The following is a 13,009-nucleotide window of genomic DNA, read 5'->3' as shown; positions in this document are numbered from 1 at the left end:
GATGACAACAAAAATAAGTCCCAGAATGATGGCTGTCTAGCAGGCCTGAGGGCAATCCCTCCAGATAAAAGCTAAAGAATGGAAGTCTCCAGAAAGGGTATCTCCACACAGAAGGGGAAAGGTGGGGGAACTAATACAAGTTATAAGCGACCTAGTGGAAAACAATACAGAGAAGCTAGTGGAATTAATAAATACAAAGAAAAAATAAATAAATGTTAAAAAGTAACGAAAAAAATTACAAAAGAACTGGTAAGACCTTATAATGCTCACATGTAATATTTACATAGGTGTAATAATCACTGAATATTGACACTTTTCAGTAAAATCGTGAAGTAATTAAGAACATAAAGGACAGAAAGCAGACAGGATGGCGTATTTTAAGAAAGGAAAATCCTCACCTATCAGAAACATCGAATTAAAAGAAGTATAAGCATTATATTTAGAAACACAAAGATTTTTAAAAGCCAAAATAACCAGCTAAAACACGAACAGAAGTGATAAGGGGGATCTGGAACCGGACTTAGTTTTCGAGACAACATGTTAAGTATTTTTGTCTATATAACCTATGTGTATATATTGTTTGACGAAAGTTAACATTTTAAGAATTTCAATCTAGGTTTTAATAAAGTCTTGATCTACAACATATCCCCAACTCCAGAAAAAAGGTACATTATGTCCTGGAGTTTAACAGAACCTAAACAGTTTAACCATGAATTCACAGCATAAAGTACATATGTACGTTTTGCTACCTTTTCAATCTCATGCACTGAAATAATTTCCACATCCTATTAAAATATAGTGAAATGTTAATGGGAACATTAACCAACTGTTAGAAATCCTTTAATGCTATGAAACACTATCATCATGAAACTATGATTTCAATACAATTTAATCATCCACTGGCAAAGACCTGATGTATACACAACCCAGAAGAGAACAGAACAAATATTTTTTTTTATAATGAAGTAAACAGGCTTTTCCAAGAGTTCTATTCTCCCTCCAAAAGAAAAATATCTAAGTATTTTCAGTGCCTAAAAGTTTATTCCTGGCTGAAAGAATTAAGCAAAGATTTGCTGAATCAACTGAAGTCTACTGTGGGATTTTATTTTGTAGAATCTTCATCATCTTTCAACTCAAAACTCAACGGCTTGTTTTATCAACCTTTTTGAGCAATGTATATTTTATTCAATTAATATATAATAAGTCCAAACTTATTAAAGAGTATATAGTAGCAGACTAAAGAAAAAATTCCTATGAAGACAGACTTTTGTCAGCATTTGACGTATCAGAATATAAAACTGGCTTATTTTTTAAGACACAGGAGAAATAACTACACGGTGGTACCCCATTCAGAGTTCCTGACAACTGTGGTAACTTTATTTTGAGATCACTTACAGGGACTGTCTATACTAGCTAAGATAGTAACAGATTTTGTTGAGCTACTTTCCAAATTTTCTAATACCTATACATAACAAAGTATTTTGAAATAAGGAAGAAAAATTCTTTTATGCTCTAATCCCATGAATATGCTTATTAACCATAAGTTATTCATATAGAAAAATAAACAATAGACTATACCTGAAATACTATAGGAATGGCTTTCAAAATGAATTTCTCTTAGTTCCTTTAAATCTGCTCTTTCTTCATAAATTGTCCACAATTTCCAAGTAAGTAAGATATACTTACTTTTATCCTTTCATACATGAATACAACCTGATAATGTAAATAACATTATGCCAAGAAAATTAGGCTTCTATATTTACAGACATGTACAGCAAAAAACACCAGATAAAGACACACCACTTCCTGATTTATAATTTAATGAAAATAATGGTCAAGTACTTTATGAGTAAACTCTTCTGCTACCTTTATCTCGCTATTATTTTCATAGATCATTCTGTAAATTAGACTTTTATAAAGAATATATTAGTAAATATTCAAAACTGCATATGCAAAACTACTGATGCAAATAGTCATTTTCTTTTAATAATTTTTTTTTCCTTTTTAACCCCTCAGTCCCAGCTGAACGGACCACGTCCTTTAAGGGATAACTTATTTCACTTTAGATTACAAAATCTCAACCCTTGAAATAAAAAGAATGTTAGGGATGGGATAAATTTTTTTCTGCCACATGGCTGACATTTTTAAAGTTCTAATTTAATATCAACCTTTTTCGCAACTGGAATTAAGCAACTATACATGCAAATACCAAAATTTCAATAGGCAAGAAAAATCAAGGATAAGTGGAAAGATTTAATCAGTAGGAAATATTTTAAATATGTTTATCTTCAAGCTGGAGAAAGAGCTTTTTTAAATGATGAATACGCTTACTTTTCAGGTCTAAAACGGCAAACTTCTCTCAGATCTAGGATAACAACTTAAAGAACATCTACTTACCAAGACACTGTTTCAATTTAGTTTGTACTTACATTGTTTCAAAGACCCAATTCTCCTATTAAGAAAATGTCTTCTATACCCTAACATTCTGAAATTATTCAAAGATATTTATCAATGCTTTTTTTGAGAAGGAAAGAAATAGAGATCACATTACGAGAGTAAGTATTTTGTTGCCAATACACAAATCTAATGGATACCACCCTAAGAATAAACAGAGGTTTTCACAAAAGTTTCTCAAAATTTTTTCAAAAAATTTGTATCTTTTAAAAATATATCATGTTTCCACTCAACTAAGTCATTTTCATGTAAACTGAAAGTTTTCTACGCCATTAAAGATTGTATTCTTTTTTTTGTGACCACTAACAATAAAGTTTTTTTCTATTCAAACGGCTAACCCTCCTACATCTATTTTTATATTAAAGCAACCAAAATACTGAAAACACATTGTACTTTGCATTGTCACTGCAAAGAAGCCTAAAAACCATACCAAGAATCTGCTACAGTAGTACACTGAAAACTAACAAGTCCATTAACCCTCATGACCTACCAAGTAAAACCTTTTAAAAAGAATTGATCCTGTCTTCCAACTTATAAAATAAAATGACCAACTTGGATAATTTGAACTAAAATATTTTTTTTCAAATTTTCTTAGAGAAGAAGGTTCACTTACTTTAAAGAGAAAAGAAACAGAACCTAAATTTCTCTCAGAATTAAGCAAAAAACCTATTATGCATGTTTAAAATTTGTCCCCCAAGAGCTTATAGCCAGCCTCAACCTAGCCAGATTGTGGAAGGAAATAATAGTCAACGATTTTTGAGAGCATAAAACATACGTTTTATTTAAAAATAAGAGCAAGCAAACCTAAAACTATTAACTAATCATCTGGATTAAAATAAAGCAAAACAATGAAGATTATCCTTAAATTTTTAGGTGTAGGAGGAAAATTATCACTTCCTAGCTAAAAGGGGGCAAAAGTCTTAATTATAAATTAATAGACCAGAAATACCGGTTTTATCTCCCAAAGTAAGTTCTCTTTATAACTCTAGGTTTCCGACCCGAAAGGCAAATAAATTGGCAACACTGGTATCACAGAAGATCTCCAGAAGTTTCTAAAAGAAACTATCTTTGACACACCATGCTATGTACAAATTTTTAACCAAGTTCTTTGGCTTAGATTCAATAGCTTTTACTCTGTTCCTTTCTCACCAGGAGATTTGATAGCTTATACAGTTCACTTCAGGGTTTAGTGTTTCATTTTTCTTATTGATCTAAAGCAGAACATTTTATAAAATACGAATACAGTAATTTAGGATCCTTTAAGGAATTTAGAAAAGGTGACCAAGTTGTGCTGGTTTGCTATAGTTGTCTATTTCCTACAGCAAACAAGTGCAGCATTTAATTTGCACACCTTAGTTTACAAATCTACATATAGAACAGAATAACACAGCAAACCTTAGAATTTATTTCCATTTAGGGCCATTCCCAACTTTTGGCATTGTATGAAATTTGCATGTCTGGCAACCAAGGCAAATTAAAATTTTAAAACATAGCCTTAAAAACATACATAATAGGGTTTTGTACCTTAAACCATCCACATTGTAAAATACAAGCAGTGTGGAAATGTGACTAATGATCCAGTCCTTTAACCAAATATAATAGGACTACTGAGAAGCTTTATCATTCTTTGTAGAATAGCTTTCTTCTCACTCAAATTCACGTAATTGACTCAATATTACTCTGTGATACAGCTTATTCATAAGAAAAGGTTCTTTGAAAAAAAAATCCATAGATTGAGAGTATTTTAATTTTTAAGAGTTTTACTTTCACCGAAAGATTACTGAATTTTTTTGTAAGCATCATTTTTACCTTTTGCTTTTCCTTTATTCATAAATGAAAATGATATACTTCATATTATAGAGTCAGTAGACATTTCTCCAGTGACTCTAAGGCTACATAGGCCATCATGCAGGAAAGACTATTAATACAACTGTTCCATCCTCACTCTAAGGCTTTCTTTACTTTTTATCTTCCCCATACCATGTAACTCAGCATAAATGGACATAGAACACACACACTAGATCAAATGAGGTGGTCAGAATTACAAATAGGCAAGGGAGTAAAGCTGAGAATGTGTTTGGGTTTAGGAGTAAGGCCAGAAGGTGTGATAGGTGAGATGCATGCACAACTCTGTTGAAACAGAAAGCAGAGCTGATGACAAGAGACAGTCCAGTTTAGTCCAGTTCAGTTTAAGATTTCAGTGTCCATGTAATGAAACAGTTTTCTTCTTCACTTTTAAGTTAGCTAATTGTTTAAGTTATACATGTCTAAAGTTTGGACCACTTTAACAAAGTAACAACTGCAGAGAATTTCTGAATCAACTGATGTATGTGTGACTCTGGAATTAAGTGGATCTATTGTCCTATGTAATCAATGGAGACATGTGTTTGACTAATTAGTAGACACATACAATAAGAAAATAAAGAGAAGCCAGACACAGGTCACTGCAGTTATACACTGTTCATATGGTGTGAAAGGCAAACTAGATATAACTAACATAAAAGATAGGCTATACACAGACTCCTCCCTGATGTTAAATCTGGATAGATGGCTCTGAATTCTGGTTTCCTGCATACCAATGAAGGCAGTAGGTCATTTTCTCACATGCTACAAGTTTGAAGGAAAATCACATACCTAAACATACACACAATTCTCCTTTCCATCTTCCCTATCCCCTTTGTGGAGGGTTAAAGTTGGCAGAAAATAGCTTGGATTCTAAAGCCCTTCAGTACTTTCTGTCTTCTCTAGGATGGCGAGACAGCCAGCTACCAGATTCCCGCAGAGATGCTATTGTCTGGAGCATTTCACGAGTGCACTACTTAAAACTAAGCAGAGCCAGTTCAGTGCTGAAGACTGTGTGGGACCTTTGCTCTCGCATTATTAGGCATTACTGAATGAAATGAAAGATGAAATTTATTCACATAAACAATAATCTGAGTAGCTCTCAAGAGGTACATTTTTCTAATTTCTCTGGTAAATCAGTATTAAGGGTTGTAGAACATTAAATAAGAGTGGATATCCAATATGCATTTCTACATAAATACCATTTTAATATCCTACCATCTACCATGATGAAAATGAAGAATATTCCAAAATAAGCAGTATTTCAGAGAACATGAGAACTCAAAGTTATAAAAAAAAAAAAAAAAAACCACGGCACGTAGTCAGCTAGTGCTAATTATCAAGTTCAGATATTTTTAGTGTGTTTATATTAACTCGACGTCTACGGCTGGGTCTTTGACTGCATAGTGTTTTTACATACTTACTACTACAGAATTAAAAAGTAATATTCTAATTGCTTATCAACTTAATCTCCTCTTGAAATTGGTATAGCACAAGATATCTGGGGATGTTCTCAACTGACACATATGATCAGTATTTCTATCCAGAGGAATTATCTACCTGGTGAAGATGTCAACTCTTAAAGACTTTGTTCTGGCTCTTCTCGTCTACATTATACCTAAATCCATCCAAAAGAGTCAACAAGGAGCGTAGTGATGTTGAATGTCAAATCATATCATATATTTAAAATAGTATCCATTTATAGTTTTAAAAGACAGTTCAGCAGTCTCTAGTTGAATATAAAAGATGTAAGATATGCATTTATTCTGCTTACTCCCAAAATCTGACTAAATAAACCATATAGCAAAGAAACTAAAAGCCAAAGAAGAGGAAGAGACGACAGTTTGTAGAAAAGCAATGTCAACACAAATTTGGAAGACAGTCTAAACAGATAGACAAGCAAGAACTGATTTAGGCTTCTGCCTTCTCTGTTATGCTGGATCAACAAAGGGAGAAACCCAGTATAAAGAAAGCCAACTCATTCATAAACTCTGGAAAAGTCAAGAAATGGAGATAGCGGGGACCTCTGAAGGAAGGGTTGCAGGATGAATGAAAACAGGATGATAGGTTGAATGACTATATTAGCAGTAATCAGACTTGCCAGATCTTGTCTTGCCTAATCATACAGATTAGGTGATGGCCATTTCCCAACTCTGGCAAAACCCAGAAGAAATACTATCTGAAGGTATTAAATCAGCAAAGATTGGGCTTGGGCATACCATGTAAAACTTAGGGTGACAATGAAGACCTGAAAACAACAGGCACAAAGGGGCCACAGACATGCACTTAAATTAATGCCTATACATTAAATGCTGAATATGTGAGCCTTCTTCCCCAATCAGTACCCGTAACACTGGTTATCAGACTTATACCCCAAAGATGAGAGAATGGACAATTCTTATTGGAGAAAATGACAGATCCAACAACCTGCAGACACTGATATCAAGAGGTCCCCTCAAGATAATGGAAGGTCCCCACTCAGTCATCTGCAAAAAAGGCCACCTATCAACAAGTTCCGTCCACTTGTACAAAACTTCTAATTTTTAAATGCCTCCTTCTTGAATATAAAAGATAATCAAAAGTCATGCAACATTTAAGAAAAATCTCTAACATGACAACAATTAAAAAGGTGAGAGGGATACTCAGAAAATAACACAAGGCATAAATTAAAACTTAAAAGATACTAATATCCTTAGAACTAAAAAGATAATTACACATCCATGACACAAGAATGCTATGAAAATAGAACATCCAAAGTCTTAAAAAGTTTTTTAGAAAGCTGATATTAAAAAATTCAACAACAGGGTTAAGAGAAAATTAAGAGGAAAAGCGAGAAGAGAAGAGAAGAGAAGAGAAGAGAAGAGAAGAGAAGAGAAAACAAGGGAGATAATATTAAAGAACCACTCAAAGGAAGAACAAGTCATTACTAAGAGTCCCTGAAAAAGATGACAGAAAACAGAATTTTATCACAGTCAATATAAAACTTTTGGATAAAAACAGCAGATTGACCATATCCACTGACTTCTGGTCTCTCCTTAATCCGCACCAAAATGACTGTATAAAGGAATTTGTTTTTAAGTACATAAATACAATGAAGGAGAAGAAAAAAAAAAAAAGCAGTAAAATTCCTCTAAAAAATGACATTACTATATTTAGAAGATATGGTGAATGGGAAATGATTAGTGATAGATGACAAGCCAGGCAGATGTGCAGAGCCCTCATTTATCGAGTGAAAACAGCAACAGCAACAGTTAAATCCTAAAACTAAAATCAAGCAGGAGCTTTGTACCCACATGGAAATATGGATATAAACATCAAACAAAAAGGAGCCATCTCTGGACAGGCAGAAATGGAGGAGGAAATGTTTCATTTTAATAAAAGTAAGGGGAAAAGGTGCCTAGTAATAAAGGATGAGTCCCCAGAGTTAAAAGTTAAACCTAGAATTTAGCCAAATTGATGATGAAACTTCAGAATACCAAAGGAGAAAAAGCATCTAAAGGGGGTATGTGAGGGGAAAGCGAGGCATATGCCAGAGCAAGAAGGCATCTAGTTTCTCAAGAGCCTTCAAAACACCCAGTAAAAATTATTTCTTTCTTAGAATTTGTACTGAGCCAAACTATCAACTGAATCTAAGGGGAAAAAAAGTTTAGGCATGCAAGATTTCAAAAATAAAAACTGTAGCACCCCTTTCCAGGACACTGTAAGTGTATGCACTCTGCCAAAGGACAGTAAACCAAGGAAGAGCAGATGATGTGATCCAGAGAGAGACACAGGGAATTCTTAGAAAGACAGTGAAGTAAGTTTACAGAGCTGAGAGCTGCAGAAGCGTATTTCCATGGGAAAACAAAATAGAAATGATGTATTTGAACTACTGAGGTTTCGAATTCTGTAAAAAAGTTTACCCTCTATAGACGAGAATAAAAAATAGTTGAAGGAAGGTGGTTAAACACTATATTGCTTAGCTATAAATAGTATTTTCATAGGTATCACTAAAACTGACTACTGATTTGGTAGAACAGTTGTTTCCTTACTATTTTGGGAGAATTGAAGGGAAGAAAAAGGAAGGAGAAGAGGGGTGCAATAATCTAAAGTTAAACACTATTATCACATAATATTTAAATATATGGAAGAAAATCTCGGGATACCTAAAACAGGGTAAAGTGGCTTCCAGTGACATGAAATTCACTTAAGAAAGCAAAGGCAAAGAACTGGCATCTTTTCTTGTATTTCACTTTTTAAACTATTTACCTCTACTTGGAAAGTTGTTTTTATTAAATAAAGAGGATTTCAACAAAGAAAAATTCTCTAAATTTTTTTTAAAATCAGAGATGAGATCTAATTGTATTAGCTACAAAAGGAGCACAAACTTATTAATTAATATTAATGATGTTTTGAAGGATACATTGCAAAAGATAAAACAAGCAGGCACCAGACTAAGCTGATATTCATTTCCTGTGTGGGCTTCATAAAATTGTAGTAGACTTCAGTTACTAGATACACAATTGTAGCAGCCACTGTGAAATCCACCAGCCACTGGTATTCTGGAAAATAATGCAATGCTGAAAAATAAAGGTCAAAAAAAAAAAAAGTTTACTTAAACTTCTATAAATAAACAGCTCAGGAGGATTTATCTATAATTAACTTTAACCATGCCAAACTTCATTCATTTGTTGATATGCAATGTAAGGTTTGCAAATATGAGGATCTAAAAATGCAGGAAACAGACCAAGAATGTTGACACTCAAAATTAAATTTTAATACTTCATAAATTAAATAATTCTTTAAAACTTGGAATGATTACCAAAAATTATTTAAATTGTTGTTAAAAAAGACTGCAAAATGAGTTGGTATTTTCTCAGCTGATTAGCTGTTTTTTACAGAAATTAAAAATCACGGTTTTTAAAAAAAATTTTTTTCAAGATTTCATTTACGTATTTTAGAGAGAGAGAAAGCAGGGGGAGGAACAGAGGGAGAGGGAGATCATCTCCAGTAGATTCTGCACTGAACACAGAGCCTGACGTGGGGCTCAATCTAAAGACCCTGAGATCATGACCTGAGCTGAAACCAAGAGTTGGATGCTTAACCAACTGAGCCACCCAGGCAACCCCTCAAGACTTTTTTAATATATTTTTTTAAATTTTAAAAAGATTTTATTTATTTATTTGAGAGAGAGAGAGAGACAGAGACAGTGAGAGAGAACGGGGGGGGGGGGAGCAGGGGGGAGAAGCAGATTCACCAATGAGCAGGGAGCAGATAGGGGCTTAATCCTAGGATGCTGGGATCCTGACCTGAGCCAAAGTCAGACACTTAACTGACTAATCCACCCAGGCGCCCCTCAAGACTTTTTTTTTTAAGAATCTAAAGTATGATACTTTAACTTGAGGATATAACTTGGTGTACAAAGAGAAGTTTACTTATATTTTTCATTTCCGTGAAGTAAGAGAGTTAAGCTTTGCTACGGTTATTAACTGCATGCACTAAAGGAAGATTAATAATTTTGTGAGTTAATGCAGATTGAAATAACAATATACTTTTTATTCTTGTGTTCCTGTAAGAAAAGCTGATGAAATGCCTGTCAATTTTCCATAAGACCATATCCCTTCCAAAAAGTGTTTACATTAAAATTAGTATTCCCTGATAGTAAATAGGATTCCATCTCCCTTTTCATCTCAGATATTCTGGTTTACTTCTGCGTGGGTACAGTCCAAAGTATCAGCACCATTTTATAGAAGACCTCCTGAAAATGTGGGCATAAGTCACATACATAAATATCAATTCCTATGTTCCCACTGGTACATAATAAAATGACCTACATTGCTATGGAAAAATTTTAGTTGTAAAATGTAATATTTGAGGATATTTTAAAATCATGCATTCATAGAAAAAGTATTTTGAAAATAAAATACCACTAAAAGAAAGACTTATTTAAAATATCAAAACGAACCAACTAAACTTACATCTCTGTAAGTCAGCAAAAATTCCAAATCCTTTCATGACTGGATAAATTTTTAATTTGCTTCAAGTTATTTTAATTGTGTTAGGTTTTTTTTTTTTTCCTGATAAATATAATAGCTTATGAATATCAGTCGGAAAGATTTACCCTCAGTAGCTGAAGGATTCTAGCCACATCACTTCTCCTCTAAAATCACCCTTTTCAATGACTTTCCAGAAGGAACACAGGGAAATGGGTAGAACAGACAGACAAATATCCATTCGGGTAAACCAAAATCCATTTATCTGAAGGCTGTCAATTTTTATTAATAACTGAAGTAAGTGTTCCAATTCTTCATGCTGCCCACACATTCAGAGGCTTCCTCCAAGAAATTCACTAACAGCAAACAGCCAAGTGACATTTCAAATATTTTTATGTTCTTTAAGAGGTTCTTATAAATAGATAGCTAATAGAAATTAAGATAGACTTTCAAGATACTTATTGGGATACCAATAATATATATACATTCAACAGAAGCACAAATTATATATAATCTTGGCTATATATTTAACCCCAGTATTATATTCTTTTCGTATTCAATAATATAATTACCTATGTGTCTTTGATTAGGCTGCTGGAAACGAAAGAAAACTTAACAGTTCATCAAGCCTACTGGTTTGCCTTAAGCTCATGAGTGTAATTAAATTCAGGGAGAAAAACCCTCTACTTTTACCTAAACACACATACACAGCATGCATTCACAAATGATTACATAAACATAAACATAAATAAAACATCTCCCCATTATTCTGCTCTTGAAATTATGTGGCCAGTTGTTAAACTAGTACCATTTGCAATTAGTTTCAAAACTGTACTAACAAAACAAAATATTGAATAAGCTATGTGATAAGACCTTAATTTTAATCTTTTTTAAGTTCATTAAAATAGCCTAGTTCTCAATAACAGGCTCTACCACATTTGGTGTATAACCCACACCAAGTTATTTAACTATATGAGTTCAATGAATTTTGGGGGGGATGTCAATAACAGTTACAAATCTCACAGAACTGGAAGGTTAATAAAAGTAAAGCACTTACAACAACACCTGATAAATACTCAAATTTAAGCTACTATTAAGGCTAATAAGCTGATTATTCATTTAACATTAGTTACTAGTAAAAATGACAAAAATCTGTACTAGAAATCAGGGAGAATGTGTATATATTTTTGTATTTATATGTCTGTGAACATTTTATACAAGTAAGCACACATAAAAGATTAGTAAGACCAATGTGACAACCAGTCAAAAAGACCAAGTGCTCTTAAATGTTTTAGATTTTGCATTAAAGACAGTTAAAAGGAAAGAAGGAGGGTGACATAACCAGTCACAACAGTCTTAATGATACCAATTTATAGTTTCCTCATTGACATTTTTGGGCTCCAGGACACCCCTTCTATATAGAGAGAGAAATAGACAGATAGATACATAGAGATACACACACCCACACAAGTAAAAATCTTTGTAAATACAGAATCAACTTCCAAATACCTTGAAGCCATTTTGTATCACTAAATAATTCTATATGAGATGCTACATGAAATCTACTAAGGTTTTCAGGAGTGGTTATGACTTAACCCAGGAAGGGCCAAATTACATGATATTTATACATTACCAAAATTATTTTTTCAGTATGTTATTTTTATTTCTCACTTACCATGTAAACCATTAGTTCTCAAACCTGGTCCAAAGTCAGAACCACTAAGAGCATTTTAAAAAATACAAATTCCCAGAACCCACTCTAGATTTACTGGATCTCCAGGGGTAGATATGAAGAATCTTTCTTTTAAAGAGCTGCTCAAGAGATGCTGATGGACAGTCAGGCTTGAAAACCAGTATTTAATACAGTATCATCTTAGATGTCATTCTCTTATAGGATTCAAATAATTTCACATAAATTTTACTTTAAATATAAAATCATTATAGTTATTATACATTTATAAACATTGATATACAGGGGGGAAAACCCACATAACTTATCATAAATATCCCATGGGTAAAAGTAAATCTTGAATAAGTTTTCTGATTCCTAATCCAGTTCATTGCTCTAAGGCCACTTTCCTGTCTACTAAGCATGAGCATAAAAGTTCAATCGCTGTTAAGTACAGGTAATTAAAAACACACAAAATCATTTCTGCAAGCCACATCATAAAAGGAGCAGAATGGCACTTAAGGCAAGAAGTCTAGAATTCGAAATAATGAAAAGTGACTGTGATCTCGACATAAAACAGAAAGTGCGTAACAAACATGTAAGTCAGCCTTTCTGAAAAATAATTCTTAGTACAGGTTAGATAAATAGGAAAAGAAATTAAATTCAAATGAAGCCATTCTGAGCTTCTAAGTTCTGAAAAAGATTTCATATTCTTTAAAATGAACTTAATGATTAAAAACTAAACAAAAAATTTAGCCACAATAGATAAAATCAAAGTATTTGCACTAGCATAGCATAAAACTGAGATTTACAGAACACTTTACCAAGATTTCCCTTACCTAAAGTATCCACTTCTGTAACTGACTTTGTTTCTAGATGGAGGTCAATATCCTTTGGAATGGTCAGTGGCTTACTTTCAATGTGACCATTATATTTCCTATAAAAATCAGAAAAGTGATACAAAAAGCAAGTTACCTATACTGTTATCCAAGTGCTCGTATCAACTAATCACAAATGGAGTTTTAAATTTTACAGTACACAGTACAAAAGAAGCAGAATTTCTGATATTTCA

General features: G+C 33.0%; 1 protein-coding gene across 6 annotated transcripts in view; it reads right to left on the bottom strand.

Moving 5' to 3' along the window:
- Positions 1-13,009, bottom strand: part of TMEM161B (transmembrane protein 161B) — a 72,367-nt gene that overhangs the window by 24,403 nt on the left and 34,955 nt on the right. For 3 of the 6 annotated variants that reach the window (XM_045796312.2, XM_087861999.1, XM_045796314.2), the window contains 2 exons: positions 12,777-12,874; positions 8,699-8,855 (listed from right to left, as the gene is read on the bottom strand). In XM_045796312.2, coding sequence (XP_045652268.1) covers positions 8,699-8,855; positions 12,777-12,874 — 255 coding nt within the window. Of the gene's footprint in view, positions 1-8,698; positions 8,856-12,776; positions 12,875-13,009 lie in introns of those variants that run through there. The other 3 variants (XM_087862000.1, XM_087862002.1, XM_087862001.1) reach the window with 3 other exon arrangements.

The sequence above is a fragment of the Ursus americanus genome, chromosome 5 (assembly GCF_024610735.1).
Source record: "Ursus americanus isolate L20-20 chromosome 5, mUrsAme1.1.p, whole genome shotgun sequence".
NCBI classification, from domain to species: Eukaryota; Metazoa; Chordata; class Mammalia; order Carnivora; family Ursidae; genus Ursus; species Ursus americanus.
The sequence above is the reverse complement of the archived record's forward strand: the minus strand, read 5'-3'. Positions and strand labels throughout refer to the sequence as shown.